Below are 25,921 nucleotides of genomic sequence, written 5' to 3'. Positions count from 1 at the left end.
AAACAGATTTTAGAGTCTAAAAATAATCCATGATAGTTTAATTCTGCGATATCTACGTCACATGTTCACGTCTTTATCTCACTGTGAGACAGACTTTTCCTACTGAAAATCGGAGTTTAGAACTCTCCCCACACAGCATAGAGAAAATCGGTGATTTTAGCTTGCGGGGACACAGGAGCTGCTGCTGCCTCATGTGGTCACATTGTGTCACTGAAATAAGTCGGAATGAAAAATTTCAAATGCCGATTTCATACAAATAAGACATGTGAACTTAGTGATGGAGGCAGCAGTGGATCAACAACTCCTGTGTGCTGTGACGGTAAAATCACTGATTTCCTCTATGGGGTTTGGTGTGGGAGAGTGAGTGGTTTACAAACTTCACTTTGGCGTTCAGGAGCTTCATGGTTGTTCAGAGGTCGCTGCTTCTCTGCTCCACCAAACATGGAAGCACCTGGAGCCCTGCGTGTGTGTGTGTGTGCGTGTGTGTGTGTGTGTGTGTACGTGATCTTCATATCTTTATATGATAAAATAGGTCGTTCATCATTGTCCCCTCAGAGCGACTCGCTCCATCTGGTGAACATCTGCTGTGGATTCATCATGTAAACAAACATTTACATTTGGTTTATGTCACTGAAACGCAGTGAGTGTGAATGTGCTGGAGCCTCAATCTGACGTACCATGTGTTTTAACTCCGTACGTCCTCGTATTAGAGTGAAAACACATCGTACATCCACATACATCCTCTTATCATGCGTTTTAACCCTGAAAAGATGATGTACGACTTTATTTAACTCCGATTTGAGGACGTACGATGTGTTTTAACTCTCAGTTGAGGACGTACGGTGTGTTTGAATTCTAATTTGATGACGTATGATGTGTTTGAACTCTAATTTGAGGAAGTACGATGTGTTTGAACTCTAATTTGAGGAAGTACGATGTGTTTTAACTCTAATTTGAGGAGGTAACTCTAATTTGAGGAAGTACGATGTGTTTTAACTCTAATTTGTGGAAGAGAAATGTGTTTGAACTCTAATTTGAGGATGTACGTTGTGTTTGAACTCTAATTTGAGGAAGTACGATGTGTTTTAACTCTAATTTGAGGATGTATGTTGTGTTTGAACTCTAATTTGAGGATGTGCGTTGTGTTTGAACTCTAATTTGAGGATGTACGTTGTGTTTGAACTCTAATTTTAGGACGTATGATGTGTTTTCACTCTAATTTGGGGAAGTACTATGTGTTTTAACTCTGACATGATGATGATGTTCCAGTGTTCCTAATAAAGTGAGCACGTATTTTTCGGGAAAAAAAAGCCTCACGGAGAAAATTTTAAATCCTTTTTTCTTCTTTTTTTGTTGTTCAGCTCTGACCTGAGTGGGCGACAGTCACAGGCCTCTCTCTCTCTCTCTCTCTCTCTCTCTCTCTCTCTCTCCTCCACTCTTTTCAGATAGATGGAGAACGAGTTGCTCGTCCTGTGATTGTTTTGTGCAGCAGAGTGAAACACAGACTCTTCATCCCTCTTCTCCTCCTCTCCTCCATCTCCTTCCTCCTCCTCCTCCTCGCTCTTCGTCCTGTGACGTTGATTCTTGACGTTTTTCATCAACTTCACTCTTGTTCCCTCTCATCATCTCTCATCTTCCGTTTGCTCGATTTTCCTGTTTCTCCTCCTCCTCCCCCCTCGTTTCCTTACCTCACCTCCTCTCTCTTTCCTCCTTATTTTATCTCTCTTAGTCATGTCCTCCAGTTTCCTTTCATTTTCTTGTCTCTTCATCGTTCCTTACCTCACTTTTCTTTCTTTGCATTTTCCTCTCGGCCTTTCCTTCCTCTAGTTCCTCCCTCTTTTTTCTCCTTCCCTTAATTTCCTTCCTCTCCTCATCATTTCCTTGTGTTTCCTCCTCCTCTACTCGTCTCTCCTTCTTCCCTTGTTTCCTCTCCTGTCATGTTCTCCTTTACACTTCAATTTACCTTCCCTTCGTCTCTCCTGCTTCTCCTTATTTCCTTCCTCTGCGCTCCTCTTAGGAGGCAATTGAAAAGCAAATGATTGCAGGCTCTCTCTCTCTCTCTCTCTCTCTCTCTCTCTCTCGCTCTCTCTCTCTCTCTCTCTCACACACACACTCTTTCATTTTCTCAGTATAATCTTGATTAACAGTGATGTATACAGTAGTTAGAGGCTGCAGTAGAACTGCTCTCTCTCTCTCCACTCGCCGCCTCAGACACGCGCACACACACACACACACACACACACACACACACACACACACTCCTGCTAATAGTCAGATCAATCAGTGAGTCCGGTGACATCATTAAAATGCGGCAGTGACGTGAGGCAGCTCTTTTTCTCTGGGACTATTTTCTCTCGCCGCGTTCATGTGTTCATGTGTTCATATCTTTTACATTATCCATCGTCATTTTAGTTTTTCATTCCGTCCAAACCAGATTCGTCTTTGTCGTCATCTTTTTCTCCCAAATCCCATGAGAACGCGTCACAGTTCTGAATGAACGTCGCTGACCTTTGTCGGGTTCGACTGAGCCCGGACTTATCCGGAGTTTTTGAGAAACGGTGGCAAAGAAAAATTTACGAAAGATTCCATTGAAATGGAACGGTGAAGGCAGACACCGCTGAGTTAATAAAGTGTTTAATCTTGAGTTAGTTTGTTTATTCTGCGACAAACGGCAGCATAAACACGTGAACAGCTCCCCCGGTGGATCAGTGGGTTAAATACAGGTCACGCAGGTCACTCTCTCTCTCGCTCTCTGAGTCCATATTTAACCTGGTTTTAATTTTTGTCCCTGTGGATCACATCGTCCTCTCAGAATCCTCCTCTCTTTTCTTCCTCTTTGTCGTCTCCTCCTCCTCCTCCGCCTCCTCGTTCTTCTTCTCTGTGTAAATTTGCAGAAACATGTTTGACAGATCAACATTAAACACTTCTGTGTGTGCCACTGATTTACTGTCGGGGTTTGTGAGGTCGCTGCCACTTTTCCAAGTTTGGAAATCCAGCTTTCCACGTTCAAACGTCCCGTTCGGGCCTCGCTGAAATTCCTGCTAAATTCTGACTACGACTGGAACCGGAACGACGAACCATCGGGATACAAACGAGGCGTTTAAGGACCGTGGGTGTTTTCTGACTGTCTCTGCTGCTGAACGAGTGGACGCTTGAATAATACATGGACAATTCTGAAGACGTGTGTGTGTGTGTGTGTGTGTGTGTGTGTGTGTGTGTGTGTGTGTGTGTGTGTGTACATCATTTCCCATCTCTCGCTGTAAATCTCTCTCTCTCTGCTGCTCCTGACGACCACAGCTGCAAATAGGATTAAAAATTAACACTGAGTGTGTGTGTGTGTGTGTGTGATGTGTGTTCAGAGGTGGGGCTGGACTCATTGTTGTTTACACTGGACTCATTGTTGTTTACACTTGTTTTTTTTACACAATCTTAATCACCTGAATGTGGTGATGTTTCTCTCGCTCTTCAAATGTCTTATTTTAGTTAATTCGGCACTCGTAATCCATTGTTTTGATTCACCTCAGTGGCACAAAGTGACCACACGAGGCAGCAGCAGACCAGAAGCTAAAATCACTCGTTTTCTCTATGGTGTGTTGGTGTGGGAGAGTAAGCGGTTGTACAAACTTAAGTCTGTTCTTAAAATATCTTTTAACACTTAAGCTGATGTTGATTTAAGTGGCTAAAATCTGTTTTTCAGCTCCCACACCAAACCCTATAGAGAAAATCAGTGATTTTAGGTCACAGGGACACAGGAGCTGCTGGTCTACTGCTGCCTCGTGTGGTCACTTTGTGTCACTGAGGAAAATCTGAACAAAGTATTTCAAATGCCGAACTCATAAAATAAGACATTTGAACTTAGTGATGGAGGCAGCAGTGGATCAACAACTCCTGTGTGCTGTGATGTTAAAATCATTGATTTTCTCTATGGGCTTTGGTGTGGGAGAGTGAGTGCTTTACAGACTTTACAAATTGGCAGCCTCCATGTTCAAAGCTGGTTCTCAGCAACAGGAGGTGCCGTTATAAGACAAACAGAGGTTGATACCAGATCTGAACACGTTCCTGGTTTTAATGCAACCCAGAAAAAAAAAAAAAAAACCTTGTTAACTTCACCTGAAACCAACCGCACGTTTGTGTGTCTGAGGAAATCACTCGAGTTCTTTTTGTGAAAGCCACACACAGAGTGTCCTTGAACGAGACCCCGCTCATTCACAGCGAGCGGAGCTGAAAGAAGAGCAGCAGCACATGTGAGTGTTTTCTGTCGCAAACATCCAGTCGGAGGTTTCTGTGTCGAGGCCAAATACGGAATAATTCAACCGTTCACCTGAAACTGTGGCAGAGGGCTGAGTGCGGTGTTAATCGATATTACAGCTCCGTTAGTGCGAGAGAAACAGCAAATAAGTGTCACGATATGTATGAAAGTGCACAGATGAAGTCAGCCCAGACAGGAAGAGAGTCGTATTTCACAATAAGAGTGCGTGAGAAGACGGCGACGAGAACGAACAGGAATGAAGTCAAAGCTTAGATTTAAAACAGTGATTCTGTGACATGTCCAATCCAAATTCTCGTCCCTCTTTTGTGTTTTGTCATAACTCCATACTCCACCAGGGGGAGCACAACCACCTCTTTGCGAACCGCTAACTTTTTCCGAAACGATGTCCAAACGGCTGGAAACTTAACAAAAATCAAGGACATTTTAGTTACTTCTTTATTATTTTGCGTTAACACTGATGTGGATCCGAGTCCTCGTCTGAATCCCTGTCCGCTCCGACATCTGTCGAGTCGTTAAAGCGGCCGCCGCTCGCTGACAAAGGCCACAACAGCATCTCAACTTTGATTAGATTGAATGAAACTTTATTGATCCCCGAGGAGCGAGCGGCTGTTGTGGGAGCAGCGGTAATAGGATTCAGGAACACGGCGGTATAAAAAACAAACAAACTCAAACTGAATTTAAAATAATCAATGAACTCCTGAGAGGAAGGAGAGGAGGAGGAGCAGCGATGAAGAGGAGAGCAGTCTTTTATTCTGAAATGTATTTCTTAACGTTAAATATACCAACGAGCATCAGCAGAAACGAATCGCTGACGTTACTGATCGTTCGCAGACTCGTCGCGATAAAGTCATTAAGAAAAAAAACTAAGCTCCTCCAGAGCTTTTAACGACGATTCATCGCAAAACTCGCATTTTTTTACGGAAATGCTGCAGTTCAATTTGTCTCATTTATTTTCATGTCGTAACATTTTAATCCTTGTCGCAATGTTTTAATGCTGTTTTTAAACCGAGTTTTTTCGCACATTAAATCGCAATTGCTCTAGCCACCAGAAAAAATCGCAATGAGATTGTCCTCGTCCATACTGTTTCGTCAGCATATCTACATAAAAATAACAACTCCAAAACAGTTATGTATGCTAGCTACGGGACGGTGTACAATTTTTGTCACAGAGTAAATTAAGTGTAAATTTACTTTATTACATTTTGAATTAAATAAATTCAATGTTTGACATCAGAGACACATTTTTTAGATTAAATTACATTTTTATTTATGTCATTTATTTAACTCCGTGTCTCTGAACTGAAAACTAATAACGAGAATGACGACCTAGTTTGATCATGTTGCAGAACGAGAAAATGCGAACAATTAATAAATAAATACACACAATACGGCGGTAAAGATGATGTCATCGAACGGCGACTAAAATAAAACACATTTCTATGCATGTGAAGAGCGTTTGAAGTTGAAGTTGCAGCTTGTGTAAGTCTCATTGATGTTGTGTATTTCAGTGCAGAAATGTTACGTAGCGCATCTTTAATTAGAAGACGGTGATTAATAAGACGTCTTCTCAGGTCTGTCTCGTCTTTGACGTTCCTGTTGAGTTCCTGTGAACGTGTGAACGCGTCTGTCGCATCAATGACTCGGATGAAAAGCAGCAGTGGTGGCGGCGCTAACGCGCTGTCCTGCTGTCCTGCTGTCCTGCTGTCCTGTCAGGACGCCTGCTGTTCCACACTCACCGCTGATCCACAGCGTCCGTCGCTTCACATTTACCCCCTCTCTTTAAAAACATCAGCAGCAGTGTGGATATAAGCTCCGCCTCCTGACAGACGTCCCTAATAAACATGAGCGACAGCTAAAGTCACCTTTTTGCCTCTGTGTGTGTGTGTGTGTGTGTGTGAGGAGTCATGAAATAATGAATATCGAGTGTGTGTTTGTGTAAAATATGAATGTGAGCGTAACACGCAGCGATGAATTAAATGTCCTCAAGTCACTCGCGCCCCCTGATGGTGAGATTCAGTCTACACTATATTAAGAACATGTTTCACGTCTTTATCTCACTGTGAGAAACTGAAGTTTGTAAAACCACTCACTCTCCCACACCAAAGCCCATAGAGAAAATCAGTGATTTTAACATCACAGCACACAGGAGTTGTTGATCCACTGCTGCCTCCATCACTAACTTCAAATGTCTTATTTTTGTCAATTCGGCATTTGAAATCCTTTATTCAGATGTATTTAAGTAAGTTTTGTCAGCAGTTGTTAACAGTGATGAAATAGTCTGAACTCACCTCTTATTGGTTAAAGACTCAGTAAAAGTATTTAAATCATAATGAAAGATTATTATAGAATTATTGATCAATAGCCATAAATAAATGAATGTCGCGTACGCCAGCTTTAATGAGCCGTAGCTTCATCATCATCATCAGTCTTCTTGAGTTACGAGCGTGGAATGAAATGTAATAAGAACTGCATTCGTAGGTTTACGCCGCTCGGCCTTGCATGAGTTACTGTTCCCTCATTTGTTTGGAATCAAAAATGAACGTGAAAGCTTTAAATATTTCAGGTGATAAAACGCGCGATGATTTAAAAAGCCACGTACTTTCAGTGAATGAATGAACGAATGAAGTGTCTCGGCTGATAAAAGAAAATAAACGTCATTTTAATGTTAAATGAGTCATTTTACGCTTGGGTTAAGTTGTTTTTAATGGTAATTAAATCCAGAACAATTTCTGCAATTTACACACACTATTATTGAAATAATCAATATTTAATCAATCAATCAATATATAAACAAATGAGAAAACAGTAAAATCATGTAATAATGTTGATAAATAAATAGAGGCTGAGATTTAAATGACATCAAATATAAGATTTAGATACAAAAGCTAATTGTGAGCTAACTTCATGTTAACTTTTTAGCATATTTAACTAGCTTCTAGTTAAAAAGATGCCGTATTGATCGTTTAGCTAAAATGTAGCTAATTTTATGCTAACTTCTAGATAGATTTTCTTGGCTAGATTTGAGCTAAGTTTTGCTAGCCTCTACACAGACTGATGGATGGATGGATGCTATTTTTAGCTACATTTTTAGCTAACTTGTAGATAAAAAGATGCTGTATGCTGTAGCAATGTTATTGTTTTTAGCAAAGTTTCGCTAACCTCTTCACACACTGATAGATGATGTAGCAGTGGGGGTTTTTTTTAGCTAGATTTTTAGCAGACAGACGCTGTAGCTTTCTGTTTTAGCGACTGACTTTTAAACTAACTTAAACGTAGATAAAAATACATGTAAACAGAAAATATAAATATGTAAATAAAGTGTAGAAAAGTAACAACACACACAAAGCAACACAGAAACATTGTGTGTGTGTGTGTGTTTGTGTGTGTGTGTGTGTGTGTGGATCAATGTATGGACTGACAAAGCAGTAAAAACCAGCACAGACATGTTTATGGTCTGGAGATGGAGCAGCAATGGTGAACAAGCTGAAATATCAATACAGTGCAATCACAGCCTGCACACACACACACACACACACACACGCTTCATTTTATTTCAAAATCAGAGACCTGTTCACACAAAACATATAATCACATTTTTAATATCATGTTATTTATGTGTTTGACTGCAGAGCTAACTCCGCAGACTGTTGTTACGTTGGTTTGTTTGTTTGTTTGTTTGTTTTCTTGATTCTTGATTTTCTTGGAGCTCGTGGCTCGTTTACGTTCGTTCCTGATTTAATCAGCTGATGGCGTCGCGCGCGACTCTTTCCTTTCTGTGAGAGGATAAAAAGAGATTGCCTGACCTTTTGTTCTCCTTTAAATGTTCCCCCTGAGGCCTGAATAAATATGATCTGTCACCAGCCCGGGATTCATCTGCTGCACCACACACACACACACGCACACACACGCACACACACACACGCACACGTGCACGCCCTGCAGCTGCCATGTTAATGTGCAACCGTGTCGCTCGAGTCTGAGACGAGATTTCTGAAAAATGAAATGATTTCACAGCCGTGTGTGATTTAAATATCTTGATTTTCCAGTCTGGCCTCACTCTCAGAAAAAAAAGAAGAACAGACGTAATCTTCTGGTTCCTCCAGAGGACACAGATGTGGGAGTGGCAAATATACGGAACAGCCACCAGGGGGCGACTGGGCTTTAACATGTGGAGTCCACACTTTATATGAACATGACGACGCAGATATTTGTTCCTGCTTCTGTTTCTGACGTGACCAAAATAATCATAGATCACAGACGCAGTTAACATCGCTAACTGCTAATAGCTAACTGCTAGCTGCTAACGTGGCTCTGCTTTGATTCTGACTCTGGTTGTTAAAGACGACGAGGACGAGACCCTGAACGCAACATCTGAAATCTATACAGACACACACACACACATATTGATGTGCTGCAGAGTACAGTGATGGAGCACAAGACGAGGAAATGGAGATGCTAAGGAATTTGTGTGTGCGCGTGTGTGTGCGTGCGTGCGTGTGTGTCTCCGCCCCCCTCGGGGAAGGATCATCCACAGCGTCTTTAGTGTTTCTGTCTGACTGATTGACGACGCTCTGAGGTCGTTACGGCAACACATTAGCTCTGATTGGATCACATGACCAGAGAGAGAGAGTTTGTCATTCTTACGGCGTGTTTGAATATTAACACACACACACACACACACACACAGAGTCTCTCTACAGTGTGTGTGTGTGAGAACTCTGACACACTGTCTCCAGATGGCGCTGCGCTGTATGACTCTTCATGTTGGTAACCATGACAACCAGGGTAGTTAGCGGCTCATGACTCTCTCTCTCTCTGTTGACATCAGCAGTGTTTTGGTTTTCCAGGTGTGTGTGTGTGTGTGTCAGGAAGGACAGTGTTGTGTATTTGTCAAATATGTAATAACCTTTATTTATAAAGTGATCTGACAGAGAGCGAGACTTCTGCTCCTCTTCAGTTTCTCCATCACAAGATGTCAGACCTACTTTTCCAACAGGAAACGCACGTCTGTAAACCACTCACTCTCCCACACCAAACCCCATAGAGAAAATCAGCAATTTAAGCGCACAGGGACACAGGAGCTGCTGGTCTACTGCTGCCTCGTGTGGTCACTTTGTGTCACTGAGGAAAATCTGAACAAAGGATTTCTTATGCCGAATTCACACAAATAAGACATTTGAACTTAGTGATGGAGGCAGCAGTGGATCAACAACTTTCTGTGTGCTGTGATGTTAAAATCACTGGTTTTCTCTATGGGGTTTGGTGTGGGAGAGTGAGTGTTTTTACAAACGTGAGTTTCCTGTTGGAAAAGTCAGTCTAACAGTGAGATAAAGACGTGGAACATGTTCTTAAGATGTCATAGACTTAAACTGATGTTATATATACTGTAATATATATACTGTAATATAAACTGATGTTCAAACTTAATTACTAATTTTGTGTCAATCACACCAAGCAATGCAAATTGTGGAGTGGCTCAGTGGTTCAGACCGCTACCCTGTTTGCGAAAGACATCATAGTCGCAATGGTCGCAAGTTCAATTCCACCCCTGGCTGTTTGTACTCACTTCCATCGTAAGTCGCTTTGGATAAAATGGAAAAATGATGGCGCAAAACACAACATTTAGTCCCAAAATGGCTGCCGGTGTGATGAGAGTTTAGGAGAAGAGCTTTTGGAGCTTCTTCAATGTTTATTCTTGACATTTTGACTATTTTCTTTTACAATTTCCCTGATTCTAGAATGGAAGTGTCTTCCTCCGTCTTCCCGTCTCTCGTCTTTGACGAGTAAACGGTTAAATGAGTCATCGTCTCCTCGTCTGCTGTCACTCACACATGTATCTCGCTCTTTTCTTCTTCTTCTTCTTCACCCATGAATATTTAGACTCTGTGAGGCAAAGACGAGCGCAGACACATTCACTCTCATTGTCCTGGACGTCTCTGCTCGGTCTGTCTCCAAACCTCATCTATTTTAGATTTAAGCTTTAAAAATGTCTTTTTATTGATTTCATTTGTTCATGTTCATGGAGTCATGTACGCGGTCAAAGGACGTCGCTCTCTTCCGTCCCGCCGTCTTCGCTCTGTGGCTTTTTTTCTTTTTTTTTTCAATCGTAATTAGATTTTTTCTGCCAGACTTAATGGACGGAGAGGAAATATGTTTTCATTTTAAAAGGGAGGAGGGAAAAAAAGAAGAGAGGAAGTTCAATTTAATTTATTTAATTTAATAAAAACAAAAAACCCACTTCATTAAAGTGGAGCTAAGCTTTTAAACCACTTTATTTCAGGTGTTTATGTAAATGATTCATGTTGTCATAAGTCTAGCGCCCTCTCTGGTCAAACATGTCACATTTTTTTTCCAATCACGGCAAGACTTTGTTGTTCCAGACCCCGCCCCCTTTTTTAAAAACAGTAACAACCCCACGTCGTTTTTCTCTTTATCGCTCGGAGGGAACTTTGTTAGCAGGCCACGCCCCCAGCATATTTTCAAAATAAGACAGTGGGCGGAGTCAGAAGACGGCGTTTAGTTACACTTTAACCGCTAAAATAAAGGTTGTGACGTCGCGTTCCTCTGTCTCATTCACTTTCTTTGACTCTTAAGGTCTCACGCACACACACGCACACACACGCACAATAACTCAATGTGGACGCTTTAATACTGTGTGTGTGTGTGTGTGTGTGTGTGTGTGTGTGTGTGTGTGTGTGTCAGATCAAAGGAAACTGTCTGACGTCTGCCTGCTGTCTTTGTGACTAATTAGCCACACACACACACACACACACACACACAGGTTATGTACAGAAGACTCTAATTAGTGTCCTGTGTGTGTGTGTTTGTGTGTGTGCGACATGTCGACCTCGCACTGGTGTGTAAACATTATTAATATACAGTCATATAAACAATGTGAGGTGTGAAGTTTGTAAAGTCACTCACTCTCCCGCACCAAACACCGTGAGCTAAAATCACTGATTTTCTCTATGGGCTTTGGTGTGGGAGAGTGAGTGCTTTACAAGCTTCACTTTCCTGTTGGAAAAGTCTGTCTCACAGTGCGATAAAGACGTGGAGATGAGCCTCAGACAAACAAACATGATTCATATAATATAATAATGACGCAGCAGGGTTGTCCTTCTATTGATTGTAACGGGACGAGAGTCTGTGGACGCTGAAGCGGGACGTGTGATCGTCTTCCTCCTCTTTCTCACTCACTTTGTTGTGATGGTAATTTTGTCGCACGCGGGAGAAATGTAGCGTTCTACCACTGGATTCACTGACATAGATGAGAGCAGGTGCCTTGCTCAGAGGCTCCAAAAACAAACACTCTCGTGTAGCTGCTGAGTTAAAGACACACACACACACACACTCGCTGTTTCTGTCCTCGTATTGTTTCCATGGCGATCGCTCTGCCTCCTCCTGTCATGACGAAGCATCACAGGAGAGACGTGTGTGTGTGGTGTGTGTGTGTGTGTGTGTGTGTGTGTGCGTGTGTGTGTGTGTGTGTGTGTGTGTGTGTGTGTGTGTGTGTGTGTGTGTGTGTGTGTGTGTGTGTGTGTGTGTTCATATCAGGGAAACAGAAGCAAACACTTGTACACAGAGGCTTTGTTTTCCTTCTGTTTCCTTTTCTCTCTCTGTCGCTTTCTCACACACACACACACACGCACACACACACACACACGCACACACACACACACAGTGAGTGTGTTAAGAATCCTAAGGTGTTACTGTTTCCTCACTTCTTTACACTCCACTCAGAGGTGATGTGATAATAACCCCATTTATCACCACTGAGGATCATTCCCTGTGTGTGTGTGTGTGTGTTTAATGTCACGTCCAGTGATCCACGTCAGTGCACACACTCCATCACTGATTACACACACACACACACAGACCAATTAAGAAGACTGATGTAGCACAACAAATTCAATTATAGTTCATTGTATAATTACCAGTGACTAAATTATAGGAAAGGACGCAGGGAAGGAAGCAGGGCACAAGGGAAGGAGGAGTGGAGGACGTCGTTGGTCTTCGATCGTTGTTGTCGTTGTTTGAGTGAAATCTCGGCGGCGGCCATTTTGTCTCCTTCTTCTTCTTCTTCGTCTTTATTTGTTTGTTAACTCAGGTAAAAATGTAGCATATATACAAATAATCTCCGCAATAAGGTTATAGACATGACGTCACCAGAATATATACAGTATATTATATTATTTCATCATTTACTAAATATTCAACGTTATTTTGTACGTTTAAAAAAAAAAACTAATTTAAAACTCAAATATTCAGTGTCTCACTCACTCCACGCACTTTAACGTAAAAACTTTATTCAAAGTCAAAAATGTTCAACTCCATTTTGTCCATTTACTATTTTGAAATATTTTTTGATTTCTGAAATATTCAACCAATAAAATGAGTCGAAAACTTCAAAAACGTAAATATTCAGTGTTTTACTAGTTCCACATACTTTTAATACTTTTTCCAAATGAAATGTTTCATAATTTCCAAAATATTCTACGTTGTTTTGTGGATTTTTCCCCATTAAAATGAGTGGAAAACTTATTTTAAAACCTGATCAATTCCACACACATTAACGCAGAGACGTGGTTCAAACGCTGGTGAGTGTTCAGCTCAAAGACGACATTATTTATTACAGAATTCAGAATTTTTACTTTTATCCAAAAGTTTAGAAAAAAAATAAGAAAGTATTTTCTACGACTTGGTTCAACGTTCTTCAACGTGGAGATTTCATTTCAACTTTAAAATGTTCACAATGTTCCTGACCTTCACAGAGAAGATCTCTGTGTTCTCCACTCTTCAAACGTGATCTTCTACCACAGAGCGAGGACTCGTCTCTGAGACGTTTATTATTATTATTATTATTATTATTATTATTGATAAAATGTAGCGACATCTGCGACCTCTGCTCAAAATCTGGCTAATTTAATCAGCGTGACAGCAGAGCGAGAGACGAGAGGATGACAGACACATGAGGGACGAGAAGGTGAAGAAGAAGAACGAGAGGGTGATGGATGACAGATGGATAACAGATGGCAGGATGGAGGACAGGAAGGAAGGGAGCGAGAGAGAGGTGATGTGAAGGATGAATGAGTGAAGATATGACGGGTTGAAAAAAAGAGCAATAAAAGAGGGAGAAAATTTTAAATTCACAATGAAAGAAAAGTGGGATTAGAGGGAGAAAGAGGAGCGCAGGGATTAGATCAGTAAAAATCCCTCAGGATTTAATGAGGTAGAGTTGAGGTTGAGATATTTTCACTGGTCTCGTCTCTGTGAACATCGAATTCCTTCTGCTTCTATATTTAGAGCGTTACACAACAAAGTTATGTCTGCCAACACTTTTTTATCATCCACAGTTTCTCTCTTCTTCCTCCTCTTCCTCTCCTTCTTCTTCTTTGTGATTTAAGTGTGCAGGAAAAACCAGGTTAAAGAAAGTTTTTCCCTAACGAGGGAAAAAACTGATTTAAGCCAATTAAGCAAAAAGTCATGTGATAAAAATCTACGTCAGTTTAAGTCTACGACGTTTTATCACGTCTTTATCTCACTGTGAGATAACACTCACTTTATCTCACAAACTGAAACTGGCATTTGTAAAGCACTCACTCTCCCACACCAAAATCCGCTGCCTCCATCACTAAGTTTAAATGTCTTATTTTGTCACTTCAGCATTGGTTCAGATTTAGCTCAGTGACACAAAGTGACCACACGAGGCAGCAGTGGACCAGCAGCTCCTGTGTCCAGGTTTGTTGTGGGAGAGAACGTGAACAGTTTCACGCGTTCAGCTCGTTTTCCAAACCTCCCATCAGACGGAGGGAGAATCTCTGCCCGGCCGCATTCCATATCCTGCTCCCTCCGGCATCAAAGCCACGTTCAGAGACACGTTCGGACTCCGCGGGTCAACATTTCAGTGTCGAGGTTGTTTGGAGACTAATTAAGATTCTAATTAAGATTCTGCCTTTGCCCCTTTTTCATCAAAGCCTTAGCAGCGAGGTCCTCGAACGCAGCGCGAGCAGAGCCGCGGGTTTGTCTTCTCAGGTTATCGCTCCTGAACATGATCGAGGTCAGCCATGAAAGATCCACCTCCTCCTTTACGTCTCCTCTCTCCATCCATCACCTCCTTTTTTTTTTTTTAACGCCTCCTTCCTCTGTTTTTAAGATGTTTCCTCTTGAATGAGCTGATTATTTCTTAACTTTAAGTATGGACAAAAGGTGGCGCTATCAAGCAGCTGGAAAATGCTTGTTAATATAAGTTATTAAAGATAATATAATTAATATAATGAAAAAAAGTGCTAATACAGCTGTAGTGCTACAGCTAATGTAAACATGATACTAGTGCTAACATTAATTCTAATGCTAAGTACATGCTAGCATAACACAAACTAACACCCACACATTTAGAGCCAACACAACTCTAGCACTAAAACAAATGTTAACTCGCTCACTAATAATGCTAACAGAGGATAACACAGGCTAAGAATACAGCTAATAATAATGTTACATTTTAAACTTTAATGCTAACAATATTATATGCTAATGCTGAACAATGCTAAGCCACCTGTAATGTTAGGACGAAAACTCTCAACCCTCACGCTAACACTAGCTTTAATGCTAAAAAAAAAGTACACCGTAGCTAAATGAACCAACACTAACACAAACCCAATGCTAACGCTGAATTACATTATTACTAATACTAATGCTAACAAGTAATGCTAAACAACCTATATAATGTAAGCAAAACTTTGATGCTAGAAACATTGAAACTGACTACATGCTAATGTTGACACTGAAAACTCATGTGACCTAATGCTAACACAAATACATTAGCACAAACGTACAAACATTTATGCTAGCAGAAACAGCTCTTGACTAAATGCAACGTAAACACAGCAATAACACAGCACAAATGCTAACATTAGCATTAATGCTACCTCAATGATAACTTTTCCTACGACATAAAGAACAGGTTTGTACAACCATTTCTCACACTTTAGCCAAAACCACGTAGCATGTAACGTGCGATAGATAAAAATATGACTCATGTTTTTCCACTTTAAAGACTGCGATTAAAAAATGACTTGCTGGACAGTTTATTACATTTATTCCGAGCGTGTGAATCAAACATGATTTTAACGACGAGTCATTGAATTAGACGTCTCATGTCCGGAGGTCGTTTTTACGAAAGGTCGCCCTCGCTCCCTCCCTCCCTCCCTTTCTTTTTTATTTCTGGCTGCTGTGTGTTTGAGTTATTGAGACTGAGGAGGAACCTAATGGTCACTGCAGCGGCAGCTGCTCATGACAAGTGGAAGATGGGGAGAGAGAGAGAGAGAGAGAGAGAGAGAGACACCCACGTACAATAGAAATCTTGGCTCTGAACTTCTCCTCACAGCGTTTTCTCTCATTAGAGTTTGAGTTTTATTGCTGAGTCGCTGAAGACAATGAGATTTTCTGCTTATGCCACGTTTTCCTGCTGCTCTACAGTAAATACTTAAGTCCTTCTGCTTTAAATTTAACGTCTACGCGACAATTTCGCTGAATCCTACTCGTTATTTTAAGAGTTTTCCGGGAAGGTGTTTTTTTGTTTGTTTGTTTTTTTAAATAAAAAATATGGAGGTAAATTGATTCCTGGGAGTGGTGAGTGTTTGCTCCTCTGCTGCTGCTGAGCTGTGTAATCTGTCCTGGGTTTAGATGTGACGGGATCTTGGCAGGAAGTCGCAGGTTGTTAATTCTCTCCGGGCCCAGAGTTCGTCAAAGTCTTCAGCAGCTGCTGCGAGTGTCGTAAATCCTCTCCATTGATTCACTGTTAAGCCTCGTGTTTCCTCCTCCTCCTCCTCCTCCTCAGTGGAAGTGGTTTCATTGTTGACTTGAATGAACTTGATAAACACGAGGTGCGACGGCAGGTTCAAGGATGATCAGGGGACCAAGTCAAAGGCCAAGAGTTTTAGGGATCATGGGATCGAGACCTAGTCTTTTGGGGATCAAGTGAAGATCACAACAACAAGACCAACATGTACCCAAGACCAAGACTTAAAAGACTTCACAGTTTGTAAAGACCAAGACCAAGAATTAAAAGGGACTGACACCAAATCAAGGCCAAGGCCAAAAGGTTTAGGACAAGATCAAGTCTTTAAGGGACTGAGACCAAGACCAAGTTTTAGGCATCAAGTCATACTAACAAGACCAAAATGTACCCAAGACCAAGACTTTTAAAGGCTTCACAGTTTGTATAGACCAAGACTTAAATGGGACTGAGACCGAGTCAAGACCAAGGCCAAAGGTTTTAGTGTGGATGGAGATCAAGACAAGATCAAGACTCATGCATGACCCAAGACATTTATGGTCTGAGATGGAGTCCAGACCAAGACTTTTGTGGATCAAGTCAAGACCAAAGCTAAGGATTTTGGTGACTGTCAACATCGAGATACAGCCTTTTAGGGAAAGAATCAAGACCGGTACTTTCTGAGACAGGACCAAAGCCAGAACCTTTAGGGACCAAGTCAAGATCAAACCAATGTTTTTAGGGAAAACTTTACAGACCAAGTAAAAGCCAAAGCCAGGACTTTTAGGAACCAAGTCAAGACCAAAGCCAGGACTCATAGGAACCAAGTCAAGACCAAAGCCAGAACTTTTTGGGACCAAGTCAAGACCAAGATCAGGGACTGAGTCGAGACCAAACCCCAGTCTTTTTGGCATGCTCCGCACTTTACTGTGTTTCTCGCCAACGTCCGACCCACGCGGCAAAGTGAGTGAGTGACTGACGGAGGACAGACGCTCAGTGTCGATGCAGCTCTGATTCAATCAGTGTAAACAAGCACTGCAGTTTAAAAAATGCAGCAGGAGAAGACGGGGGGGTGTGGGGGTGTTCTGATGTGACGACCAGTTTCCTCTGCAGCCGAGGGGCAAACAAGACGAGGGCGCAATGAAACAGTGAGAGGAGGAGAATAATGAGGAGACGCGAGTTCAAGATGGAGCTCTTCTTTTTTTATTAACATGAGAGACGGGAAAATAGAGCAGAAAATTTCAAATATGCAGCGACGGGGAAAAGACGAGAATGTTGACGCTGCAGAGAGGTTTCTGAGGACGAGCGATAAGGAGAGAATGAGGAGTGAAAGAGTCTGAGGTCTGGGGAGAAGACGTGAACGTGAACAGGCAGGAAATGAACGACGGATGTGGAACAAATGAAGCTGGTCTTGAGTCCTTGAGAGTTTTCTTTTCCTCAAGGTCTGAAAACATGGCCGCCAGCAGAGCGAAGCAGATTTCTACCCACTTAACAAAAGACGACGCTAATAAAAATAATAAATGTTAGACAGGAAACTGACGTTTGTAAAACCACTCACTCTCCCACACCAAACCCCAGTGAGAAAAGCAGTGATTTTAACGTCACAGCACACAGGAGTTGTTGATCCACTGCTGCCTCCAAAATGTCTTATTTTGTCAATTTGGCTTTTGAAATCCTCTGTTCAGATTTAAATCAGTGACACAAAGTGACCACACGAGGCAGCAGCTAAAATCAGCTGTGGGACAAACAGGTAAAAACACACAGATTATTACCGCTGTGTCGCTCCTCTGTTTCCTGTCTCTTCTTTAATGTATTTATATTAAATCCAACTGCACGCCCTTCTCTCAGCTCTGGTCTAGTCTGGTTCAGTTTGACTCAGCTCAGCTCTGATGAGGTCAGGTCGCCGTGACTGTGAATCTATGGCTGCGAATATAAAAGGAGTGAAATGAAAAGGTTGAACTTGAGCTCGTTACAGGAAGGTCAGCGTCGTGGAACATGCTGAGGTCACACGCGTTCTCCTCCCTCCTCTTCCTCTGCGGTTAATCCACTTTAATCAGCCTCATTATTTCCTGTGGAAGCTTCCGGAGGAACGACAGTCAGTCTCTGTGCGACTGTCAATAAAACATTCATGACTCGGTCACTTCAGTCCACAGAGGATTCGAATTCAGATGAAAGACGACGCCGTCAAATCAGATGAATGTATTTCTAAAAACAGAAATAAAGAGTTGATTTCCCTTGGTCATGTGACGTCACGCTGACGCACTCTTTTTGGACACGACTGGAGACAAACGTGAGGACGGAACCATGTGATAACGTGATGATGTCATCGCCTTCTGAGATCAAGTCAAGGCTGCTTGTTTCCAACAGCACAGAATGCTAAAGGCAGCAATAACAAAACAAGCTAGTAAATGTTAGGTTAGCAACAAGCTACAGTAGCTGCCAGTGATTGAGCTTGAGGTGTTAAGTCTGCACTTAAGTGAGGGAAGTGTTTTCACTGTTAAACATAGCTAAACGCTCATTGAAGCATTGCTAAATCCTAAAGGCGCATTGAAATGTAGCTAAATGCTAAACACAGTGAAATGTTGCTAAGCTAAGCAAACAGTGAAACATTGCTGAACGCTAAATGCTCAGTGACACAAAGCTAAACGCTTAGAGAAACATAGCTAAATGCTAAACGCTCAGAGAAACATAGCTAAATGCTAAACGCTTAGAGAAACATAGCTAAATGCTAAACGCTTAGAGAAACATTGCTAAATGCTCAGAGAAACATGGCTATCACCGTTGTTTTTTCCTGTTTCTTTCGTGATGAATAAGTGAGTGTTGTAACATGAGTCGCGTGCACTTAAAATGGCCGTCTTATTAGGCGTCACAACGACTATAAAGCCTCACCTCCTCATGTGTTCATTCATACCTGTGAAGAAACAGGTTTCATGTGTTCAAATATTTCCTTTTCTTTTACTTCTTTTCTCTTTACTCTTTTTTTTTGTGCATGACAGCAGTATTTTGTTTTTTACATTTAATTCTAGAGCGATGAGTCAGCACTTTCTCACACACACACACACACACACACACACACACACACACACACCTGCTGTGAATCACTTTAGTAAAAACAGAACAGTAAAGAACCCTCTGTGTTACGGCGCTCCCTGCTGGTGACAGAGTTATTTTTAGAAAATCTATTCCAACATAAAGTTTGATTGGTTTTTTCATACTGAGCCACAGTCACAGAGTTCACTCATTCATCAGGAAACGTGAAGATGAAAGTGGAAGCTGCTGCTGCTGCTACTGCTGCTGCTGCTGCTGCTGTTACTGCTGCTGTTACTGCTGCTGCTGCTGCTACAATGCCGTTGCCGTTACTGTTGCTCTTGCCGCTGTTGCTGTTGTTACTGTTGCTGCTGTTGTTGCTGCTGTTACCGCTTGTTACTGGCTGCTGTTACTGTTGTTCCCGCTGTTACTGGCTGCTGCTGTTACTGTTGCTGTTAATTGCTGCTGCTGGTGTTACTGCTGCTGCTGCTGTTGTTACTCGTTGCTGTTACTGCTGCCGCTGCTGCTGTTACTGTTGCTGTTACTGCTGCTGTAAGCTGCTGTTACTGCTGCTGTTACTGCTGCTTCGTTGCTGTTGTTACTGCTACGCTGTTACTGTTGCTGCTGTTACTGCTGCTGCTGTTACTGTTGCTGTTACTGCTGCTGCTGTTACTGCTGCTGTTACTGCTGCTGCTGTTGTTACTGCTGCTGCTGCTGTTACTGCTGCTGCTGTTACTGTTGCTGCTGCTGTTGCTGCTGTGAAAAGTGCTGAGTCAGTGTCCGAGGAGAGAAACTCTCGTTTTTACTGAAGATTGAAATATTTGAACTTTTATCCTCAGAGAATCAAAGACGACGAGGATCCGCTCACATCTGTGCGTTTCCAAACGCTGACGACTGAGTTTTACTGGAGATTAGATTATGTAGTTGAGATTAGCCCTGCTGTGTGTGTGTGTGTGTGTGTGTGTGTGTGTGAGTGAGTGAGCGGTGAATGCAGATGTGCAGCAGATCTGCATGGTGACGGTGTATTTGTGCTGACGGCTGTACACAGCGCTCCACTGACTGTTCTTACAGCACTGCAGATAAACTCAACACCCACAACCCTGTTTATCGCCCTCCACTCACCTTAAAGGGAGAGTCTGTGTTCTTTCTTCTGTTTGATGCTGAGGTGCTGAAATGAATAAACGAGGGAAAACCAGATTTTACCCACTTAACTTCAGACTCATCAACGTGAGCAAATAATGGATTTTTGTGTGTTTATTTTGACAATTAAAACAGGTTTTTGAATTTTCCAGCCTCTTAAATGTGAATATTTTCTTGTTTCTTTGCGCCATATAACAAAGAATTCATTCAAATTGAATATATATTCTATTAAATTCTGACACTTTAAGGAAAATAATCATTAGCTGCAGCCGTAAAATCTATGTCAACATGTTGAAAACATGTTGACACTGAACTTTGTAAAGCACTCACTCTCCCACACCAAACCCCATAGAGAAAATCAACGATTTTAACATCACAGCACACAGGAGTTGTTGATCCACTGCTGCCTCCATCGCTAAGTTCAAATGTCTTATTTTGTGAATTCGGCTTTTGGAATTCTTCGTTATGATTTAAATCAGTGACACAACGTGACCACATGAGGCAGCAGTAGACCAGCAGCTCCTGTGTCCCCACGAGCTAAAATCACTGATTTTCTCTATGGGGTTTGGTGTGGGAGAGTGAGTGCTTTACAAAGTTCAGTTTCCTGTTGGAAAAGTGAAATAAAGACGTGAATGTGTTCTTAAGACGTCACAGACTTAAAGTAACGTGGATTTTATTCGCAGAATCCTTTGATTAAGTATTTCTTTAATTGTTTTACTTTGTCATGTTAAAATTAATCACAGTTTCTTTTCTTTTTCCAGATGAATCCCATGACACAGCTGTACTACAAGAAGGTGAGTCACACACACACACACACACACACACACACACGCACACACACACACACACGCACGCACACACACACACACGCACGCGCCATCCATCACTGAGTCGTTTCCGTGGTGACAGATGAAAAAAGGCCACGGGCGTTTTCATCGCCCTCTTGACGTTATTCACTGTAGCGTTGCCGCGGTTACTTCACCCCGCCATAAATCATGTGTTCACGTGGAGGCTGTGAAATTCACCGACGCGATGACGCAGCAGGTTTTTTTTTCTATTAGAGGTTTTTCGAGTCGTGAGATGAAAAACGACGACGCCGTCTTGTTTGTTTCACTTTTCTCGTAAAATACTGACACGTGATTGATTGACACTGAAGAGTCACATGTTTACAAACTGACCAATGAGACGCTGCACAGCCGCAGTGGCTGATGGGACATTTAACTGAATCCCAACAAAATCCCTTTTTAAAAAACATTTAACTTTTAAAAATGTGGGTGTTTTTTATACAAGGTGACCAAACTTTATTTATACGTCACATTTTAAACAAAAAGTGACTGATAATGTGTCAAAATTCTGATTAAAATGAGCTTTAAATTCATATTTGAGGGGAAAAAACAAGCAAAAACGAGCAATAATAGAAGAGAACGAATAAATAAAATACAAAGATTTTTATGAAAGTGATAAATACATAAAGAAAACTAAGTTTGATGTTGTTGAATAAATGACAAAAAATTAAATAGGTTGTGATTTTTTAAATGTAAAACTATTTAAATTCATATTTTACAAGTTTTAACCATTAAAACACAGTAAATTCAACTTGTTAATTGTTTTCTTGATTATTTTTATAATGTCAGAAAATGTCTTGTTGTTATTGTTTTTTATTGTTGTTTTCTTATACTTTTGTTGTATTTTTCTCTCTTTAAGTATTCACGTGCGTCCTCTCGTCTTAAAATTATAAATAAATGTTAAAAATCAATAAATCTAGTTGTTTAAAACTATAAAATAAAGTCCTGAGGTGTCATCATTCAACACATTATTATGATTGTTACACAAAAACGATGTTTTTTTGATGCTTTATTGTCGTCGTTTCTTGTTTTTCAGGCGACGTATTCGCCGTACCGCGACCGCATCCCTCTGCAGATCGTCCGCGCCGAGGTGGAGCTGTCGGCCGAGGAGCGCGCGTACCTCACCGCCGTGGAGAAGGGCGACTACGCGGGCGTCAAGCACGCCCTGCGCGAGGCCGAGGTCTACTACAACATGGACGTGAACTGCCTGGACCCGCTGGGGCGCAGCGCGCTGCTCATCGCCATCGAGAACGAGAACCTGGAGATCATGGAGCTGCTGCTCGACCACGGCATCCACACGGGCGACGCCCTCCTCTACGCCATCAGGAAGGAGGTGGTGGGCGCCGTGGAGCTGCTGCTGTCGCACAGGAGGCCCAGCGGAGAGAAACAAGTGAGCGTGTGTGGTTAAAGGATTTGAGACAGTTTACACCTAAGACGTAACCGCTCACTCTCCCGCACCAAACCCCAGAGAGAAAATCAGTGATTTTAACGTCACAACACACAGGAAGTTGTTGATCCACTGCTGCCTCCATCAATGAGTCCACATGTGCCATTTGGTGAATTCAGCATTTAAGATCCTTCCAGATTGACCTCAGTGACACAAAGTGACCACACGAGGCAGCAGTAGACCAGCAGCTCCTGTGTCCCTGTGAGTTTAAATCACTGATTTTCTCTATGGGGTTTGGTGTGGGAGAGTGAGTGCTTCACAAACCTTAGTTTTCACTGAGAAAATGTGTATTTGAAGGCTGCATGTAACTCATTAGTGCATTTACACGTAATTCTCGGTGTCTGCACTCTGTGAACACGTCGGCGTTGAAAAAGCTCAATAATGAGATGCAGATATTAGATTTTTTAAGTAAAGACATTGAAGAGAAACAGAGAATCGTCTCTGTTCCATTAATTCTTGGATTGCTCCGAGGCTGTGTGGTGCTGCGTCACCATGGTAACCAACCCTTGGCGAAAGCAGAGGATTGTGGGAAGGTTGTTTTTCCTTTTTTTTCCAGTATTATTATGTTTTTTTTTTTGGTTGCGTCTCAGCTGGACGAGGACGAGAACAAATCTGTTCTCCTCCGTCTTCACTGAAGTCACTTCTGCTGCTCGTCTTCAGTCTGAGAGAAAACATTCAAACAGGAACCTTTAAAACCATCGTCATGTTCATGCATTACGACGTCGCGTTCCATTTGAAGTCGGAACTCGGGATTTCCGACTTAAGATTCCGTTATTTAAATTTTTTCACGTACTACGTGTCGGTGAAAACAGACAAAAATTGGCAAACAAATCAGAACTGGCAAAAAAGTGAAGAAAATCAGAGAAATTACTAAAAGTGGTGCAAAATGCCTCAGTGGCGCCCCCTAAGGTGAAACCCAGATGGATGAAGTTGCACCAAATGTCACAAAACTTGGTGGAAACATGTAGCAGACCAAGATGAACAAAAAAGTCTATCATGCCCATGGCCTTAACTCCACAGGAAGTCGGCCATTTTGAATTTGGCGTCCCATCTCTGCGACTTCGTAAATGAACAAATTGGTCTGAGCTCGTATCGTACCAACATTTCAATTTTTTTTGGAAAAATGCGTCAATTTGTACGAGCCACGTCACATATGAAATGTTACCAAAAGGTTTCGCAGATTCAAAAGGGGTGTGGCCACGGCAACCATCATAAATTTGGCAAATTTCGCTCATTTGCCGCCAAACAGGAAGTGGCCTCTTACTACGCCATACACTGACCGATCTGCCTCGAAACTTAACATGCGAGACGAGAGACCTGGACAGAAAATATCGGTACATAAAAACTGAGTCCTGAGTCCAGGGCATAGCGCCACCTGCTGGCAGGGTGGCAGCTGTGAGGGCCCACACAGGTGCTGCTAAGTTAGTTTATTTTCCGCTTAGAAACAACAAACTTTATGAATTTCTCTTTTTCAGTTCATTTGTTTGTGTCGTGTTCGTAGTTTGAGTTCGTGTTCCATTAACGTCGGATGTCGGAAGTGTGACTTCGCGAGTTGGAATTCTGACCTGAGTTCCTTCGCTCATTCAGACGTCCGACTACAAGTGGAACGCGGCGTCATTTCTGCCTCATTTATACGAGTTTTTGATCCGTTCTCCTCCAGGTTCCCTCGCTGATGATGGACAGTCAGTTTTCCGAGTTCACGCCAGACATCACTCCCATCATGCTCGCCGCTCACACCAACAACTACGAGATCATCAAGCTGCTCGTCCAGAGGAAGGTGAGTGGACGTTGCAGCGATGCTGGTTTTCATGCAACATTTGATGAGAAGTGTCCTGTAATTGTGTTACAGAGCGAGTTTGTTCAGATTGAATCTGTATTGACGTACTTTCCCTGTTGTTCTGCGTCAGGTCACGATTCCCAGACCACACCAGATCCGCTGTGACTGTGTCGAGTGCGTGTCCAGTTCAGAGGTGAGATTTGTACAGATTTGTCCATTTCTAACAACACATTTTTTATTAAATTTTTGTTGTTTCGGTATTTTTGATCAAATACAACAAAAAATAACCCCAACTGTATCAGAGAAGTACGTTTTATGTATCAGGAAATGTAAAAATACCTTGATTATTTTGTTATGAAGGAGCAAAAAACACAGAATGTAACCAGAGAACTCACCTGAGCGAAGCTGAAACACATTAAATAGGGATTTTATTCTTTGTAGGTTTACTGTAGGACTGTTGTTGACCCTTGACCTCTTTCCCCATCCACACCTGCGTCTGTAGGTCGACAGCCTTCGACATTCAAGATCCCGACTCAACATCTACAAGGCTCTGGCCTCGCCGTCGCTCATCGCGTTGTCCAGTGAAGATCCGATCCTCACGGCCTTCAGACTGGGCTGGGAACTCAAAGAGCTCAGCAAGGTTTGAGTCACAGTCAGATCGACCTTTGTCGCTGTGAGACAGTCTTTTCCACCAGGAAACTGAAGTTCTGTAAACCCACTCACTCTCCCACACCAAAGCCCATAGAGAAAACCTGTGATTTTAACGTCACAGCACACAGGAGTTGTTGATCCATTGCTGCCTCCATCACTAAGTTCAAATGTCTTATTTTGTCAATTTGGTTTCCTTCATTCTGGTTCACGTCAGTGACACAAAGTGACCACACGAGGCAGCAGTAGACCAGCAGCTCCTGTGTCCCCGAGAGCTAAAATGACTGATTTTCTCTATGGGGTTTGGTGTGGGAGAGTGAGTGGTTTACAAACTTGAGTTTCCTGTTGGAAAAGTCTGTTTCACAGTGAGATAAAGACGTGGACATGTAGATATAGACTTAATATGACATAGATTTCATTTGTTAAGAGGCCAAAATCTGTCCTCACTTCTCGTCTGAATTGATTCTCCAAGTGTGTTTGGAGGGATGCCACGTCCTGAACTTGACGGGCTGATGAAATCTTCTGGAGAATTTAATTTATACACCACTTGTTCCTCCTCCAATAACTGTCCACCCATATTTTACCTTTAATTTCCAAGAGTTCTAAACCATTAGAGGCGGAGTCTTTTACCTGAAAACGTCAAAGTCATGGACGGGTACGAGAACTTGTGGCGTCTTCCTGCTCTCAGGTGGAGAACGAGTTTCGCCAGGAGTACGAGGAGCTGTCGCAGCAGTGCAAGCGCTTCGCCAAAGACCTGCTGGACCAGGCCAGGAGTTCCCGAGAGCTGGAGACAATCCTGAACCACAGAGACAACGACCAGAGCGAGGAGCTGGACCCCAGGCAGTGTCACGACCTGGCCAAGCTCAAGCTGGCCATCAAGTATCACCAGAAGGAGGTAAGACACCAACACTGTGAGGGAGCTGTGTTGATCGGTTGATGGTTGGCAGCTTCTGGGAAGGGGTGTAGTCTCCTCCCACTTTCCAGAGGCGTGGCC

General features: G+C 42.3%; 1 protein-coding gene across 1 annotated transcript in view; it reads left to right on the top strand.

Annotated features, from left to right (window-relative positions):
* The window catches only part of trpc5a (transient receptor potential cation channel, subfamily C, member 5a), a 43,821-nt gene that overhangs the window by 1,253 nt on the left and 16,647 nt on the right, over positions 1–25,921 (top strand). Inside the window, exons 2-7 of the mRNA XM_044021057.1 lie at positions 20,972–21,004; positions 22,092–22,445; positions 24,163–24,279; positions 24,410–24,472; positions 24,782–24,919; positions 25,616–25,822. Of these exons, the coding sequence (XP_043876992.1) occupies positions 20,972–21,004; positions 22,092–22,445; positions 24,163–24,279; positions 24,410–24,472; positions 24,782–24,919; positions 25,616–25,822 (912 nt within the window). The remainder of the gene's footprint in view (positions 1–20,971; positions 21,005–22,091; positions 22,446–24,162; positions 24,280–24,409; positions 24,473–24,781; positions 24,920–25,615; positions 25,823–25,921) is intronic.

The sequence above is a fragment of the Solea senegalensis genome, linkage group LG3 (genome assembly GCF_019176455.1).
Source record: "Solea senegalensis isolate Sse05_10M linkage group LG3, IFAPA_SoseM_1, whole genome shotgun sequence".
Lineage (NCBI taxonomy): Eukaryota > Metazoa > Chordata > Actinopteri > Pleuronectiformes > Soleidae > Solea > Solea senegalensis.
This window is presented reverse-complemented; position numbering and strand designations above follow the sequence as displayed.